The sequence below is a fragment of the Sarcophilus harrisii genome, chromosome 3, assembly GCF_902635505.1.
Source record: "Sarcophilus harrisii chromosome 3, mSarHar1.11, whole genome shotgun sequence".
In the NCBI taxonomy this organism is placed as follows: domain Eukaryota; kingdom Metazoa; phylum Chordata; class Mammalia; order Dasyuromorphia; family Dasyuridae; genus Sarcophilus; species Sarcophilus harrisii.
The window spans coordinates 568,135,635-568,148,932 of NC_045428.1; the positions used below are offsets into that span (position 1 = coordinate 568,135,635).

Here is a 13,298-nt window from a genome sequence, read left to right on the forward strand (position 1 = left end):
CAATTCCACTTAATAATACCATCTTCTGTTAATTATTTCCCATTTATCTCGTATGTAGTATGTTTCTACAATTATGTCCTAAATTGTTATTCCCTGAATAAAATTATTATGGCCATCACCCCCTTCCTTGTGATTAGTCCTAGGAGAATTGAGTCAAAAAAAAACCTTGAAGCTCTGGACACTTTATATACCATCGGGTTATAAACTCCAGGTGCATTATCATTATCCTTGTTAGGATAATTCCCCCTATGTTTCAAACATAGTGATATTTAATAATCACATTAATAAATACTGACTAAATAGCAAGTCAAGGTAAGTGCCTATTCTGTACTAGGCATGGGGGGGGGGGAAGGGGGAAGAGAGGGGGATGGTACAGAGAAAGAGGACAAAGATGGTCCCTACTTTCAGGAAGCTTACAATCTAATGAGAGAGACAACACATGGTTATGTGCAAATAAGATATTAGAAAACAAATTGCAATTATTCCCAAGGAGAAGGCACTAACATCAAGGAAGGATTATGAAAGGCATTGCAGAAAGTGGGATTTTAGTTGGGACATAAAGGAAGCCAGGAAATCCAGGAGGCAAAGAAGAGGGGGGAGAGCATTTCAAATATGGGAGAAAAGCAGAGAAAATGCTGGGAGTCAAGAGATGGAGGGATTTTTTTTTTGAGGATTGCAGAATAAATAAAGGGGGGCAAGGTGTAAAACAAATTGGACAGGTAGGAAGGGGGCAGATTATGATGGGCTTTAAAAGCCAAATGAGGTTTTATATTTGATTCTGGAATTAATAGGGAGCCTCTGGAGTTGATTGAATGGGGCAGGGGGGAGGTTGGACTTGGGCTTTAGGAAAATCACTTTGGTAGCTGGGAAGAAAGATGGGAGCAGGGAGAGACCTGAAGCAGGCAGACCCTCCTGAAAGATATTGCAATAATCCAGGTGTGAGGTGATGAGGGCCCGCAATGGGTGGGAATAGGGTCAGAGAAGAGAAGGAGACATACAGGACTTATGGGAAGAGATAAAAAAAATGTGATTTAATTAACAAGAGGGAATCAAGGAAAGCACGAGGGCAGGTAGGGCAAGGAGAGCTTGTCTCAGGACAATTTTAAAGGGAAGAAGAGAAGCAGAGAGAAAGAAAAACAGACAACAGAAAACAACAAGGGAAGAAGAGGAAGAAGAAAGAAGACAGACAGCAAAAAGAAAAAGAAAAAGAAGAAAGAAGTAGGCAGAAAACAAAGGCGGAACAGAAAAAGAAGAAACAGCAAAAAAGACAGCAAAAGGAGAGAAAAAAAAACAAAACGGGAAAAGCGCAAAAGCAAGAAAAAAGGAGGGGAAAGCAGAGCAACAAAAAAGGACAGAAAAGAAAGAAAGATAGAAAGAAAAAAGATAAAAGGAGGGAAAGGGAGCAAAAGAAGAGCAAAAAAAGGGGAAGAGGAGAGAGAGGAAAGCAAAAAAAACAAAAGAAAAAGGGAAGAAAGGAAAACCGCGACAGAAGGAAAAAGAAGAAAGCCAAGGAGGGAAACGGAAGAAGAACAAAAAGAAAGAAAGAAAAGAAAGGAAATGGAACAACAGCAAAGAAAACAAGAAAAGAAACAAGGAAGAAGAACAGCAAAAACAAGAAAAGAAGGGGCAGAGAGAAAGAGAGGAGGACAAGAAGGGTGAGAAAACAAAGAACGAACGGCAAAAAAGAAGGGCAAAGGAAAAAGGGGAAAGCGGGGGAAAGGAAAGCAGCAAAGGAAACGAAAAGGAGAAAAAAAAGAAGGAAAGCAAGACAAAAAAGAACAACAACAGGGAACAGAAACGGAACAGAAGGGAAAAAACGAAAACGAAAGAAGGAAGGCGGGCAGGGGAAAGCAAAATAAGCAAACCGAAAACAAAACGAAAAACGGCCCCAAAAAAAAAAACGAAAAAAGCGAAAAAAAAAAACGGAAAAAACCACCAAAAACACAAAAACGGCAAAAAAAAAAAAAAAAAAAATAGAACAAAAAAAAAAAAAAGAGAGACAGAGAAAGGAGAAGAGGGGAGGGAGAGAAATGAGGGAAGGAGACAAGTAGGAAAGGAGGAAGGGATGGAGAAGTGAAGAGGGAGAGAGAGAGTTCCTCTGCTGGAGCTGCTGGAGGGTGGCTAGAGGATGGTGGGAATCTGGAGAGATGGTTACAAACTCTCCAAAATCTACTCAGGGCTGCCCTGGGAGGGGTGGGGGAGGGGGTCTGGGGTGGAACATTTTGAAGCTCCCCCACCCAGTGGGGAAATCACAACCCCTGGGGTACCCCGCCCCCTGAGGATGTATGGGACTCCAAGAGTTTAGGATCTGGGCTGAGGGCCTGGAGGATACCCCCAGGATGATCAGCCAGAAGCTGGAAGAACCCGGGACCGATGGGGCCACGTCCTTCTTTATCTTACATTTACTCCAGAAATCGAAAGCTCTGTCTTCTCAGGCAGCCTGAGTCTGAGGCTCCCTCCCTGCCCCCTCCTCCACACTCCCATCTAGGAGAGGGGTCCACGGTCCCCAGAAGGCTGACTCCTCCACGAGCCCGAGGCTTTCTCCCCTTCCTTAGCCTGAGGTCGGAGGCTTCCACCCACCATCCAATCCCCCAAAACGGGACTATTTCCCACCATCACCACAAGGGGTCAGCAGTCACTCACAGCTAGTTCTGGGCATGGGGTGATGGGTATTGTACATCCTTGGTTCTGGAAGAGGACCTCGACCAGGGAGATGATGCTATGACATGCGAGGGAATTGCATGTAAGCGAGGTAGGGCTGGGCAAGGTCACCTGCCTCAGTTTCCCCTGCAGAGCCATGCTGGAGATGGTCCTGGATGAAACTGTTGAAGATCTTAGTGTTAAAAGGTCAAGGTCTCCCATCTCATCCAGGGCATGGGGGACAGACCATGGGAACTCATCTGTGGTGATCTGCCCAACCTTCCTCCGGTTTCCCTTTCTCCCCCCAAAAAAAAAAAAAAAGGAAGTGATGGGGACAAAACTGGGGGACAGACTAGAGAAATGTCAGGCTAGAATCAAGATCCACAAACTAAGCAAAAATAGAAAACTTTATTCATTCAGAGTGGGTGAGGGGCACCTGGAGTGTTTATAGAATTTCTAGGGGAGCCCTTGATCCTTCAATTGTCATTGTGACCAAGGAAGTTCACCTACAGACCTGAAATCCAGCCTCAGGCATTTACAAGATTTGAAATCCTAGGAAAGTCACTTAACCCTGTTTGCCTCAGTTTCCCAAAAAATGAAAGCAATTAATAAATCTACTACCTTGGGGGTTAAATAAGAGATAATGTTTCAAAAACACTTTTCAACTTTAAAGTGCTAGTTATTATTTTTGATGTTATTATTACTCATTACTTTCTTGCTGGGTGACCTTGGACAAGTTGTTACTGCTACATCTATGAGATGGTGACAGTAACCTTAACCAAATTCTCCAGGAGTGGTGGGAGACTAGGAAGAGGCAATTTAAGGGAAAGGGTTTCATTTCAAAAACACTCTTACACTTTTTATTGCTTTTTTGTACATGGCTGATTTTTGTTACCCAAGCAAATTAACTTCCCTCTTCCCACACTGCAGCACAGCAGATAGAGTACCAATCATGGAGGAGGACCTGAGTTCAAATCCAGCCTCAGATATCTATTAGTTGGAGAAGTGATTTGCCCAAGATTGTATCGCCAGGAAATGTCTAAGACTCAGTTTTGAACTCAGTCTTTTTAACGCCAACTTCAGTTTTCCATGCTGTATCTACGTTATAAACTGGATATTCTGAATTCTACTATTCTGTATTCTAAAGAACATTTTTGTCTTTGAGTCATTGTACTTTTATACTTTTATTTTTAATACTTTTATATTTTTATTTATACTTTTATTTTTTTTATACTCATTATACTTTAATTTTAATTTTATTTTATTTTGCTGAGGCAATTAGGGCTAAGTGACTTGCTCAGAGTCACACAGCTAGGAAGTGTTAAGTGTCTGAGGTCAAATTTGAACTCAGGTCTTCCTGACTTCAGGGCCAGTGCTCTATCCACTACAGCACCTAGCTGCCCCATGGAATCATTGTATTTAATGAGGATAGGTGGCAGTGTATTAGTCTGAGGATCTGGTTTCAAATCCCAACTCTGTTACCACTACCGATGTGATCTCTCTGGGCCTCGGTTTCCCTATTTGTACAATAAGGGAGTTAGTTAAGATAATCTCTAAAGTTCCTTCTGGCCCAGTGGCCAGAGAGAAATCAAGACTCTTTGAGAAGGCCCTGAATGCAATGGGACACTCTGGCCTTTGTAAGCTAAGAACTTCAATAGGTCTCAGTTTGACTGAGGCTGCACCATTCAGTGATTAAGGCTAAGGGGCAACAGAGTTTGCAAAGAATCTCCTTTTTTCATCTAGTTTCCCCCTCAAAAATCTAAATAAATAAGTAAATTAATCTGGGAGAAGAAGACGCTCAGGTTTTCTGGCCAAAGCAGAAACGACTGCTATGTACATTCAATCTGAGCCAATTGGACCCAAACAAGGACCAAATAGGGCTTGGTCTGGGACCTCCCTTCCTTTGGTCCATGACAGGCCAGTTGCGCACTCCCATTCTACATAGGGAGTCCCTGCTGACTCACTATTCCTAACACAGTTCCCCCTGTAAGACTTTCCAACGCTGCTCTGAATATGGGGCAGACTGGGGTGGGGAGGACATAGAGCCTGTTGAGGCAGGGAGGCTCCTGAATTCCAGGCTCCCAGTGCTGCTGGAACAGGACCAGGAGGGGCTTTAGGCTCCCTGGTGCTGGAAGCGGTAGATGAGCTTGCGGAGTTCGTCCCAGAAGAGCAGGCTCAGGACAGTATGGGGGCCCAGGCGTAGATAGCTAGGGCCCAGACCTTTGTAGAGAGCCTGGGGACCCTCTGCCTGGATGATCTTCACCAAGCAGTCTCCGACCCCTCTGTACAGCTGGCCCTGGGGAGAGGACGGGAAGACAGGGGCGTCACTCACCTGATGTTCTGATCCATTCTCTACTTTAAGGTTTCTTTACATTTCTTTACAGTCCCTTTGACTGCTTTCTGAAGCTTATGGATGCCTTTTCAGAATTATATTTTTAAATGCACAAAATAAAAGATTACAGAGGAAATTAATAACTTTTCCCCAAAATGTTTTCCTTCATGGACCCATCCCCTCAAATCACTCCACAGAGTCCTTGGGAGTCTATGAACCCCAGGTTGCCATGCTGCTTGAGTCTGTAATTAATCATGTCACTCTTAGACTAGGAACAAGTAGAGGTGCCATAATGTGGGGTCTTTAACTCCTTCTTGAGTTCAAATCCAGCCTAAGACACTTTTTAGCTGTGTGACTCTAAGCAAGTCACTTTACTCTTCTGCCTCAGTTTTCTCATATGTAAAATGTTCTGGAGAAGAAAATGGCAAACTATTCCAAGAAACACCCAAATGGGGTCATGAACAGTTAGTCACGACTGAACAGACACAGAAGCCTCCAGTGACCTCTGCTTACCCACCAAAAAAAAGAAAGTATCAGTTTCTAACCTTACAGTCAAGTCAGAGAAGCTGGGTTCAAATCTTGACTCTGCTACTCACTATCTGTAAAACTTTGAGCAAATCACTTTCCCTCATCAATTAAATGAGGGAGTTGGATTATCTGCTCCCCAAGACTCCTAGTTCTAAGTTCTAGCATCTTATGAGGGAAACTGGTTCCCAAACTGGTTCCAATCTAATTGGCTACGGTTATCTTACATTAATTCCCCTTGAGTCTGTAATGGGCTGAGGTTCGAGTTGATGCACTGAGGTCCCAAGTAGTGAGGCTAAATAGTAATTGGACTATACTCTATTAGTATACATGATTGGATAAAGATTGGTCCCTGCCCACTCTCTGTGCAAGTCCTGATGTGTTGTATAGGAAATGACGATTTTGGTGGGTGGAGGCAGGGAGGTGGGTTCCATACTCCTAGCTGCTGGTCGTGTGGCTGCTGGTCTAGCTAGCTTCTTGACTCAGCTGCACACATTGCTATCGCCGATTCCCTTCCACCTCCGATCCTTCTTCACTGAGAATAAAGGTTGACGATTTTCCCCTAACCTGAATTCCTGGCTCCGGCTGATTTTAAAATACGCGGTCTTCACATGAGTCATTCTCCATTCTAGGCAATGAGATAAACCTCCATCCTGGTTCTCACTCTCTCTTTCCTCTGTGTGGTTAGAACAGAATCTTCTTTCCCATTCTGCTTCCTGAAGTCTCTCCCTCTCTTCAAGGTCAAACTCAGGGGCTAGATTCTCCATTAAGCCTCCTTTGATTTCCCATCCTTCAGGAAAGTGGCTTCTCTCTCCCTATTTCCTAACTGGGGCCTCTCCTTTGCATGTCCTATTTCATTCTCCTTGACATGTCAACTCCTCCTTTCCCCCAGAAAAAAACAATACCAGAAGGCCTGAATTTGAATCTCAGCTCAGGTACTACTTATTATCCTTGTGATACCTTGGAAAAGACAGTTTAATCTTTGGGCGTCAGTTTCTCCATAAATGTAAAATGAGGCTAACGTAGGTGCTGTCCTGTCTACCTCACAGGGCTGTTTGTGAAGATCCAAGGAAGTCATATCCATAAATTGTTACATAAAGATTCAGCTGTTATTAGATTGTAAGCTCCTTGAGGTCATTTGTATCTTTGAATCCCAAAAGAATGGAAACTCCTTGAAGGCAGGACCTTGGTCATATGTATATTTCCATCCAAACAGAATGTAAACTCTTTGGAGGCATGGCCTTGATCATTTGTATGTTTCCAGCCCAAAAGAATATAAGCCCTATGAGGGCAGGACCTTGGTCATTTGTAGGTTTCCATCCCAACAGAATATAAACTCTATGATGGCAGGATGTGGTTATTTGTAGGTTTCCAGCCCAACAGAATATAAACTCCATGATGGCAGGATCTGGTCATTTGTATGTTTCCAGCCCAACAGAATATAAGCTTCCTGAGGGCAGGACCTTGGTTATGTGTATGTTTCCAGCCCAACAGAATATAAACTCCATGATGGCAGGATCTGGTCATTTGTATGTTTCCAGCCCAACAGAATGTAAACTCCATAAGGACAGGACTTTGGTCATAACCTATATTTCCTTCCCAACCGAACGTAAGCTCCATGAGAGCAGGACCTTGGTCATATCTGTTATATCACTCCCCGGCTTTTCTTGACTATGCTACCACACACTGGTTCTCCTTCTACCAGAAGTAGGAGTCTTGTCTTGTGGGACCCTGAACTGTGATGAGCGAATGTTCATCTTATCATTCCCAAATGTAGGCCTCCATGACACTTCTGGACCAGTTCCAAATTCTACCTCCTCCTTCTTTGTGTGTGGTCTTCTTTTGTTACAATGTAAACTCATGAATCATTTCACTTCCTTATTTTTGTAGCCCTAGCACTGTACCTGTCACAAAAGCATTTAGTAATCGTTTGTTGATTAGACCCCAGCTCAGAGTACAAGGCCTGGCACTTGATAAGGATTTAATTAATATTCATTAAGTCTAAGGAGAGGGGAGAGGGTCCTGGGTTGTTCTGGCCAAAAGAATTCACCATCCAGGGTGAATCCAGATCTGCTGGGAATGAGACTCTCAGGTCTTACCATTGGACAGTAGGACTGGACTGTAATAAAGAAAAAAAAAAAGATGGAAAAACAGATGGATGGGGCCTTTATGTAAATTGTGTTCCCTTTAATCTTTGGGAGAAGGGTGGTCAAAGGGTTTGAGACTCAAGACCATCTGACTCCAAATGATGATCCTATGGGTGTATATCTATATCTCTGTCTCGTCCCATCAGCCGCTACTTTTAGCTTTAGCTCAGCCCCCCTGCATGCTTACTCATTTCTTCCCTTCCACCTTCTCCATGCCCATCCTATGGACCCCCAACCCCATGTGCTCACCCTTCCCGCTGGGTCCACGGGCTGATTGTACAAGCGAGTGCTGACCACATCAAATGGCGTCATCACAGTGACTACTGCCACACTGCTGATCATGCCCCCAGCCAGAGCCACAAGCCAGCTGTCCTTCTGGAACCACTGTAAGGAGACAGGAAACTCCCTGAGTTGAGACCAGGCTCCTCCTCTTCCCTCTTAAGCCTTAACCCTCATGGTACTTTATAAATCTCATGTAATATGTAAAAAAGAATCCATTCAGGAGACCTGTGCTCTAGGCTTATAATTATCTCTGTATGAAGTCATTTAATGTCTCCATAGAAAAAAAGAGACAGTAACAAATGACGGAAGGGCTGTGGGAAAATAAGTACACAAACGCCTTCTCAGTGTACCTGTGAACTAGTCGAACCATTCTGGAAAGAAGCTCAGAACTATAACTAAAGCTACAAAAGACCCAGCAATAGGTCTACAGACCAAAGAGATAAAAGAAAAAAGAAAAGGACCCAGTTGTACAAAAATATTCATATTAGCTTTTTTGGGGTGGCAAAGAATTGGAAACTGGGGAACTGACCCAAAACTGGCAAGTACGTGGAAATGATGGAATATTATCATTCTAAAAGACATGATGAAAGGGATGGCTTCAGGAAAACCTGGGAAGATTTAGATGAACTGACACAAAGTGAAGGGAATAGAATCGGTGAAAACAATTTATACAATAATAATAATACTGTAAAGACAAATAATTTGTTGAAAGACTTAAAAACTGTATCAATACAATGACCAACACTATTCTGGAGGACTCATGATGAAAAATGTTACTCACCTTAGTGAACTGATAAGAGTAAGAGAGACTGAGACTATATATCCTGTGTGCATGTGTGTATGTATGAATGGCATGGTGAATTTGGAAATTTGTTTTGCTTAGTTATACCTCTTTTAATAAAGGTTTTCTTTTTCTTTCTTACTGTGGAGTGGGGAGAAGGAGAATTTTCATTGAAGAGAATTTTTTTTTTTTTAATGAGAGGGATTGTACTAGAGAATAACAATAATATTAGCAGGTGTTTAAATAGTCCTTTTGGGGGGGGGCAGTTCTCGTGGTTAGTCTCGTGGATAAATCACTGGATTTGGAATCAGGAAGACTCATTTTCATGAATTCAAATCTAGCCAGTAGACACTTACAAGCTGTGAACAAATCATTTAACCTTGTCTGCCTCAGTTTCCTCATTGGTAAAATGTGCTAGAGAAGGAAATGGCAACCCACAAGAAAATCCCAAATGGGGTCACAGAGCCAGACATGACTAAACAACAATATAACTCTCTTAGTTTTGTAAGACATACTATACTGTTGGTTTGGATCTTTATAATAGTTCTGGAAGTGAGTGCTATTATTCTACCCAGTTCTCTGGTTAAGTGACTTGCCAAGGGTCATACAGTTTGTAAGTACCTGAAGAAAAATTCAAATCCAATTCTTCTCCAAGTCTAGTGCACTATCTTCTGGATCTTCCTAAGCCCTTGTGAATTAGCAAAAGGGCTCACTGGGACTTTTTCTTGGCATTTCCAATCAGAATTGACTTTGGTGCACCTTCTATATCTTTGTGGAGTAGATTTAGTAGGAAGCTAGGCTGTACAGTTTCCTTTAGTTCCACCATCTTGATTCTGTCCCACAGTACCCTATCCATTAGATTACACTGACTCTTAGCAAAGATCCCTTAGCTCAAAAATACCATCATTCTTTTCCAGAAGCTCTGGACAAGGAGTTCCTGAAACTCAGGTGTTGACCTCATGTTTGACCATATAATTTCGGATAGACATCTTCCTTCAATTTCCTCACAAGTAAAATGGTAATAATAACCTTGTATTATCTGTCTCACTGAGTTGTGAATAAAGTGCTTTGTCAAGTTGAAATTGCTTTAGAAATGTGAAATTTGGGGGAGTCAGAGCCCCTCACCTGATGGTCCTGTACCCACGTTTTGGCCGAAGCGAAGGTGGCCAGTTGGGCAGCTGATCCTACCATGACCCTAGGCACGGCCCCGCTAACCCCTCGCCACAGACCTGAGATGCCTTGCTGTCGCCAGATGGTTTCCAGGGCACTGAGGACAGTCTGTGGAGAGAGAAAGAAAGGAGGGAGGACAGGCTGGCTGACCTCTTGCCCATCCCGGGGGCAGCAGGGCCCTCGGGGACAAGTGGAGTTCCTTGAGACTCTGGCCTGGGAGCCAGGAAAGAGGATCACAGTGGTCAGCTGGGGGACTTCAGAGGGAGGAGACTCCTCACCTTATGCTGGTGCTGATGGCCAACAGCCAGGGGAGCCTTTGTCTTTGCCTGCAGCTGTGTTTTGACCTGGGAAGACAGATCACAGCATCACAGATCTAGGATTGGAGCAATTCTCCAAGAGCATTCGAGACCAACCCTCTCATTTCCTTTTGAAGAAGCTCAGGTCCAGATGGCTTGTGCTTTGCTCAAGATCACATGAGTAGCAAGAATATCACAATTAGAATTTGAATTCAGGGCTTGTGACTCCAAGCTCTGTCTTGGTATGAAAAGTAGATTGGGTGGGGGAGTGGAAGCAGTCCTCAGTAGGCCAGGCCAAAGGTCGAGGGGCCATTCCATATTCTCCACAGAGGAGAATGTCCATAGGGCAGAGGACCCCCAATTTTTCCCAGTTCCTGCCCCGAGGGGATCTCTGACTGAACCCTACAATCTCAGAGGGCCCCAGTCCAACCAATATCTGAGATCCTTCTTCAAATATCCAATATCCCTGACAGGAAGTCATCCAACCTCCCTTCAGGAAGGGACAACACTCTAACGATGAGGTTCAGAGCACTGGACCTGGAATCACAAGCTATGAGTTTGAATCTGACCTCAGTCACTTACTAGCTGTGTGATCCTAGGCAAGTCATTTGACTTCATCTGTAAAATGGGAGTAATAATAGTTCCCATTTCACAGGATTGTTGTAAGGATCAAATGAGATATTTGTAAAGTGTTTGGAAAACCTTCAGTTACTATATAAAAGTTAGTTATGATTGTAAGGGCTACGTGGTCTCACTGATACAGGGAAATCGCACATGTGGAAACTTCCTTCACCTCCTTCACCATTTAAGAGTTGCTCTGGGCGTTCAAAGTTGGAGATTTGACCAAAATCACAGTCAGTATGTACCGAGTTGAGGAGCATAATCTGAAATCTGCTTCTCAGAAGCTTACATCAATTGCTGGTTTTGCAGAAGACCAGCAACGGCCCTACAGTCCGAGGAGCTGGGTTTAAAACCTACCCTTCCTACCCACTCGGCCTCTTTAATTTTCCTGGGCCTCAACTTCCTTATCTGCAAAAGGAATAAGTATCATAAATGACCCCCGGGGACCCTCCCCTCTCTAAAGCCATGATCCTAAGTCACAAAATCTCAGCAGTAGGACCCTCAGATGTCACGGGGTCCAGGAAGCCCTTCCATAATTTGCTGGATAAGGCTCCATAAATGAATCTATTCATTCAATAACCATTTATTAAATTACTTAATAAAACATTTATTAAGCTACTATATGCCAGGCACTATGCTAAATGCTGGGGTTACAAAGAGGCAAAAGTTTATACTCTATTGGAGAAGGCAGCAAATAAACATATACAAAGCAAGTTCTATACAGGACAAACAGGAAATCATTAACAGAGGGAAGGGACCCAAATTAAGAGGGATTGGGGGAAGGCTTGCTGTTGTTTCAGGGACTTAAAGGAAGCCTCCAATGAAATACCTCCTGTGGTAAACAGTCTAACCTCTCCTCTCCTTGGGCAGCCTATTTCCCTTTGGGACAACTGTTAGATTTCCACACCCCCAATCTTGAGCCAAAATCTGCCTCCCAGACACTTTCACCCTTTCTTCCATCCCCCTGGGAGGAACACAAGATTTGCAATTAGAAGATAGAGGTTCAAATCCTAATTGGGCGACTTTACTTACATGACTTTGGTCAAATCTGTTTCTCCTCTCTCAGGGGAGCAGTTTTTATTTTTTGTTTGTTTGCTTGTTTGTTTTTAATCTGTGAAATGAGAGGGATGTTTGAACTAAAGCAGAGATTTTTCACCTTTTTTTGTCATGTCTAGTGAAAATTATAGGTTCCTTCTTAAAATAATTTATTTTAAAATTCGGAATGGGAGGAAATGCCAAATTTCAGTCGAGTAGTGAAAATAAAGATTAAAAAAGATAAAACTTTCCCAGGCCTATCCAAATTCGTGGATCTCTTGCCATCGGAGCTCCCAGCCAAGGGTCCCTTTCTGCCCCGGTGTCCTTTGTGAAGGGGGATGGCAGTGAAGGTCCCGCCGGGCTACTCACCAGGTACGCCGGGCTTCCCACGAAGGCTCCGAGCGCTCCCGCCAGTGCCCCGGCGGCCACGGTGCCCCCGTGGTAGTGGGTGAAGCCAACTTCCAGGGCCAGCGAGTAGCAGTAGAACCGGACGCCATTCATGACGCCCTGGTAGAGCAGGGCAGCTCCCAGCCCCTTCTGCAGCCCCCAGAGCCCGTCCGCCCGGACCACGGTGCCCACAGCCTGCAGGATCCCCCGGTAGGGCCGGGCGTACGTGCCCCTGGCCTGCAGTTCGCCCTGTAACTGCAGCCGTGTCTTGACGACTTCCAAGGGGTTGGTGAAGACACAGGCCAAGCAACAGGCTGAAGCGCCCAGTACAAGGTCCATGGCCGGGGACACAGACACGGATACGGCCCCGCTGGCCACTGGCGGGGTCTCCATGTTCGGAGGAAGGAGCAGCTACGCCTGAGGTCGGGGCATGGGCTCGGACCGAGACAGCCAGAGCGCGGGTCACTTGCCGCCGGGGCCCGGGCAGGGGGAGGGGAGCTGGCCACACGAAGTGGCTATACCTGGCAGGCAGCGCGGGCTAGGGACAGAAAACGGGAGCGGGGGGCTAGGGACCCAGAAGAGGGGGCGGGGGACTAGGAACAGAACAGGGGAGGGGCTAGGGACAGAGAACAGGCGGCGGGGGACCAGGGACAGAGAATAGGGGGCGGACGGCTAGAGACAGAGAATATGGGACCGGGACTAGGGACAGAGAACGGGGGCGGGGGACCAGGGACAGAGAACAGGGGCGGGGGGGGCGGGTAGGGACAGAGACAGGTGGGAACAGGTGCAGAGCGCTGGGAACAGGGAAAAGAAGGAGGGGCAGGGAGCTGAGGACGGGGGATGGGGACGGGGGATGGGGACCGGGGGTAGGGGACCGGGGTAGGACCCTCCAGAAAGCCCAGGTTGTGTAGAGGAGCACAGGCCCCCGGCTCACCAAGCTCGGACAGCCCCGGTCCCACGGGCTATCCCCTCCAGCCCCGCCAGCGCCCTGGAACCCAACCTGGCAGCCAAGACGCTCCCCCTGGCCCGGCCCGGCCAATCCCGGAGGCCGCCGCTCCTCACACCTCCCTCGCTCGGAGGAG

General features: G+C 45.5%; 1 protein-coding gene across 3 annotated transcripts; it reads right to left on the bottom strand.

Annotated features, from left to right (window-relative positions):
* Positions 1–3,972: 3,972 nt before the first annotated feature.
* SLC25A34 (solute carrier family 25 member 34) lies at positions 3,973–13,298 on the bottom strand. 3 transcript variants are annotated; one of them, XM_031962800.1, is made up of 6 exons: positions 13,151–13,295; positions 12,199–12,754; positions 10,156–10,221; positions 9,833–9,985; positions 7,894–8,028; positions 3,973–4,936 (listed from the first exon to the last, which is right to left on the bottom strand). In XM_031962800.1, exons 2-6 carry the CDS (start codon positions 12,607–12,609, stop codon positions 4,754–4,756), a joined length of 948 nt encoding a protein of 315 aa, XP_031818660.1. In that variant the 5' UTR covers positions 12,610–12,754; positions 13,151–13,295; the 3' UTR covers positions 3,973–4,753. The 3 variants fall into 3 exon arrangements, with proteins under 3 accessions (XP_031818660.1, XP_023355706.2, XP_031818661.1); XM_023499938.2 differs by having other exon boundaries at positions 12,199–13,295; XM_031962801.1 differs by lacking the exon at positions 3,973–4,936 and adding an exon at positions 6,060–7,616 and having other exon boundaries at positions 12,199–13,298.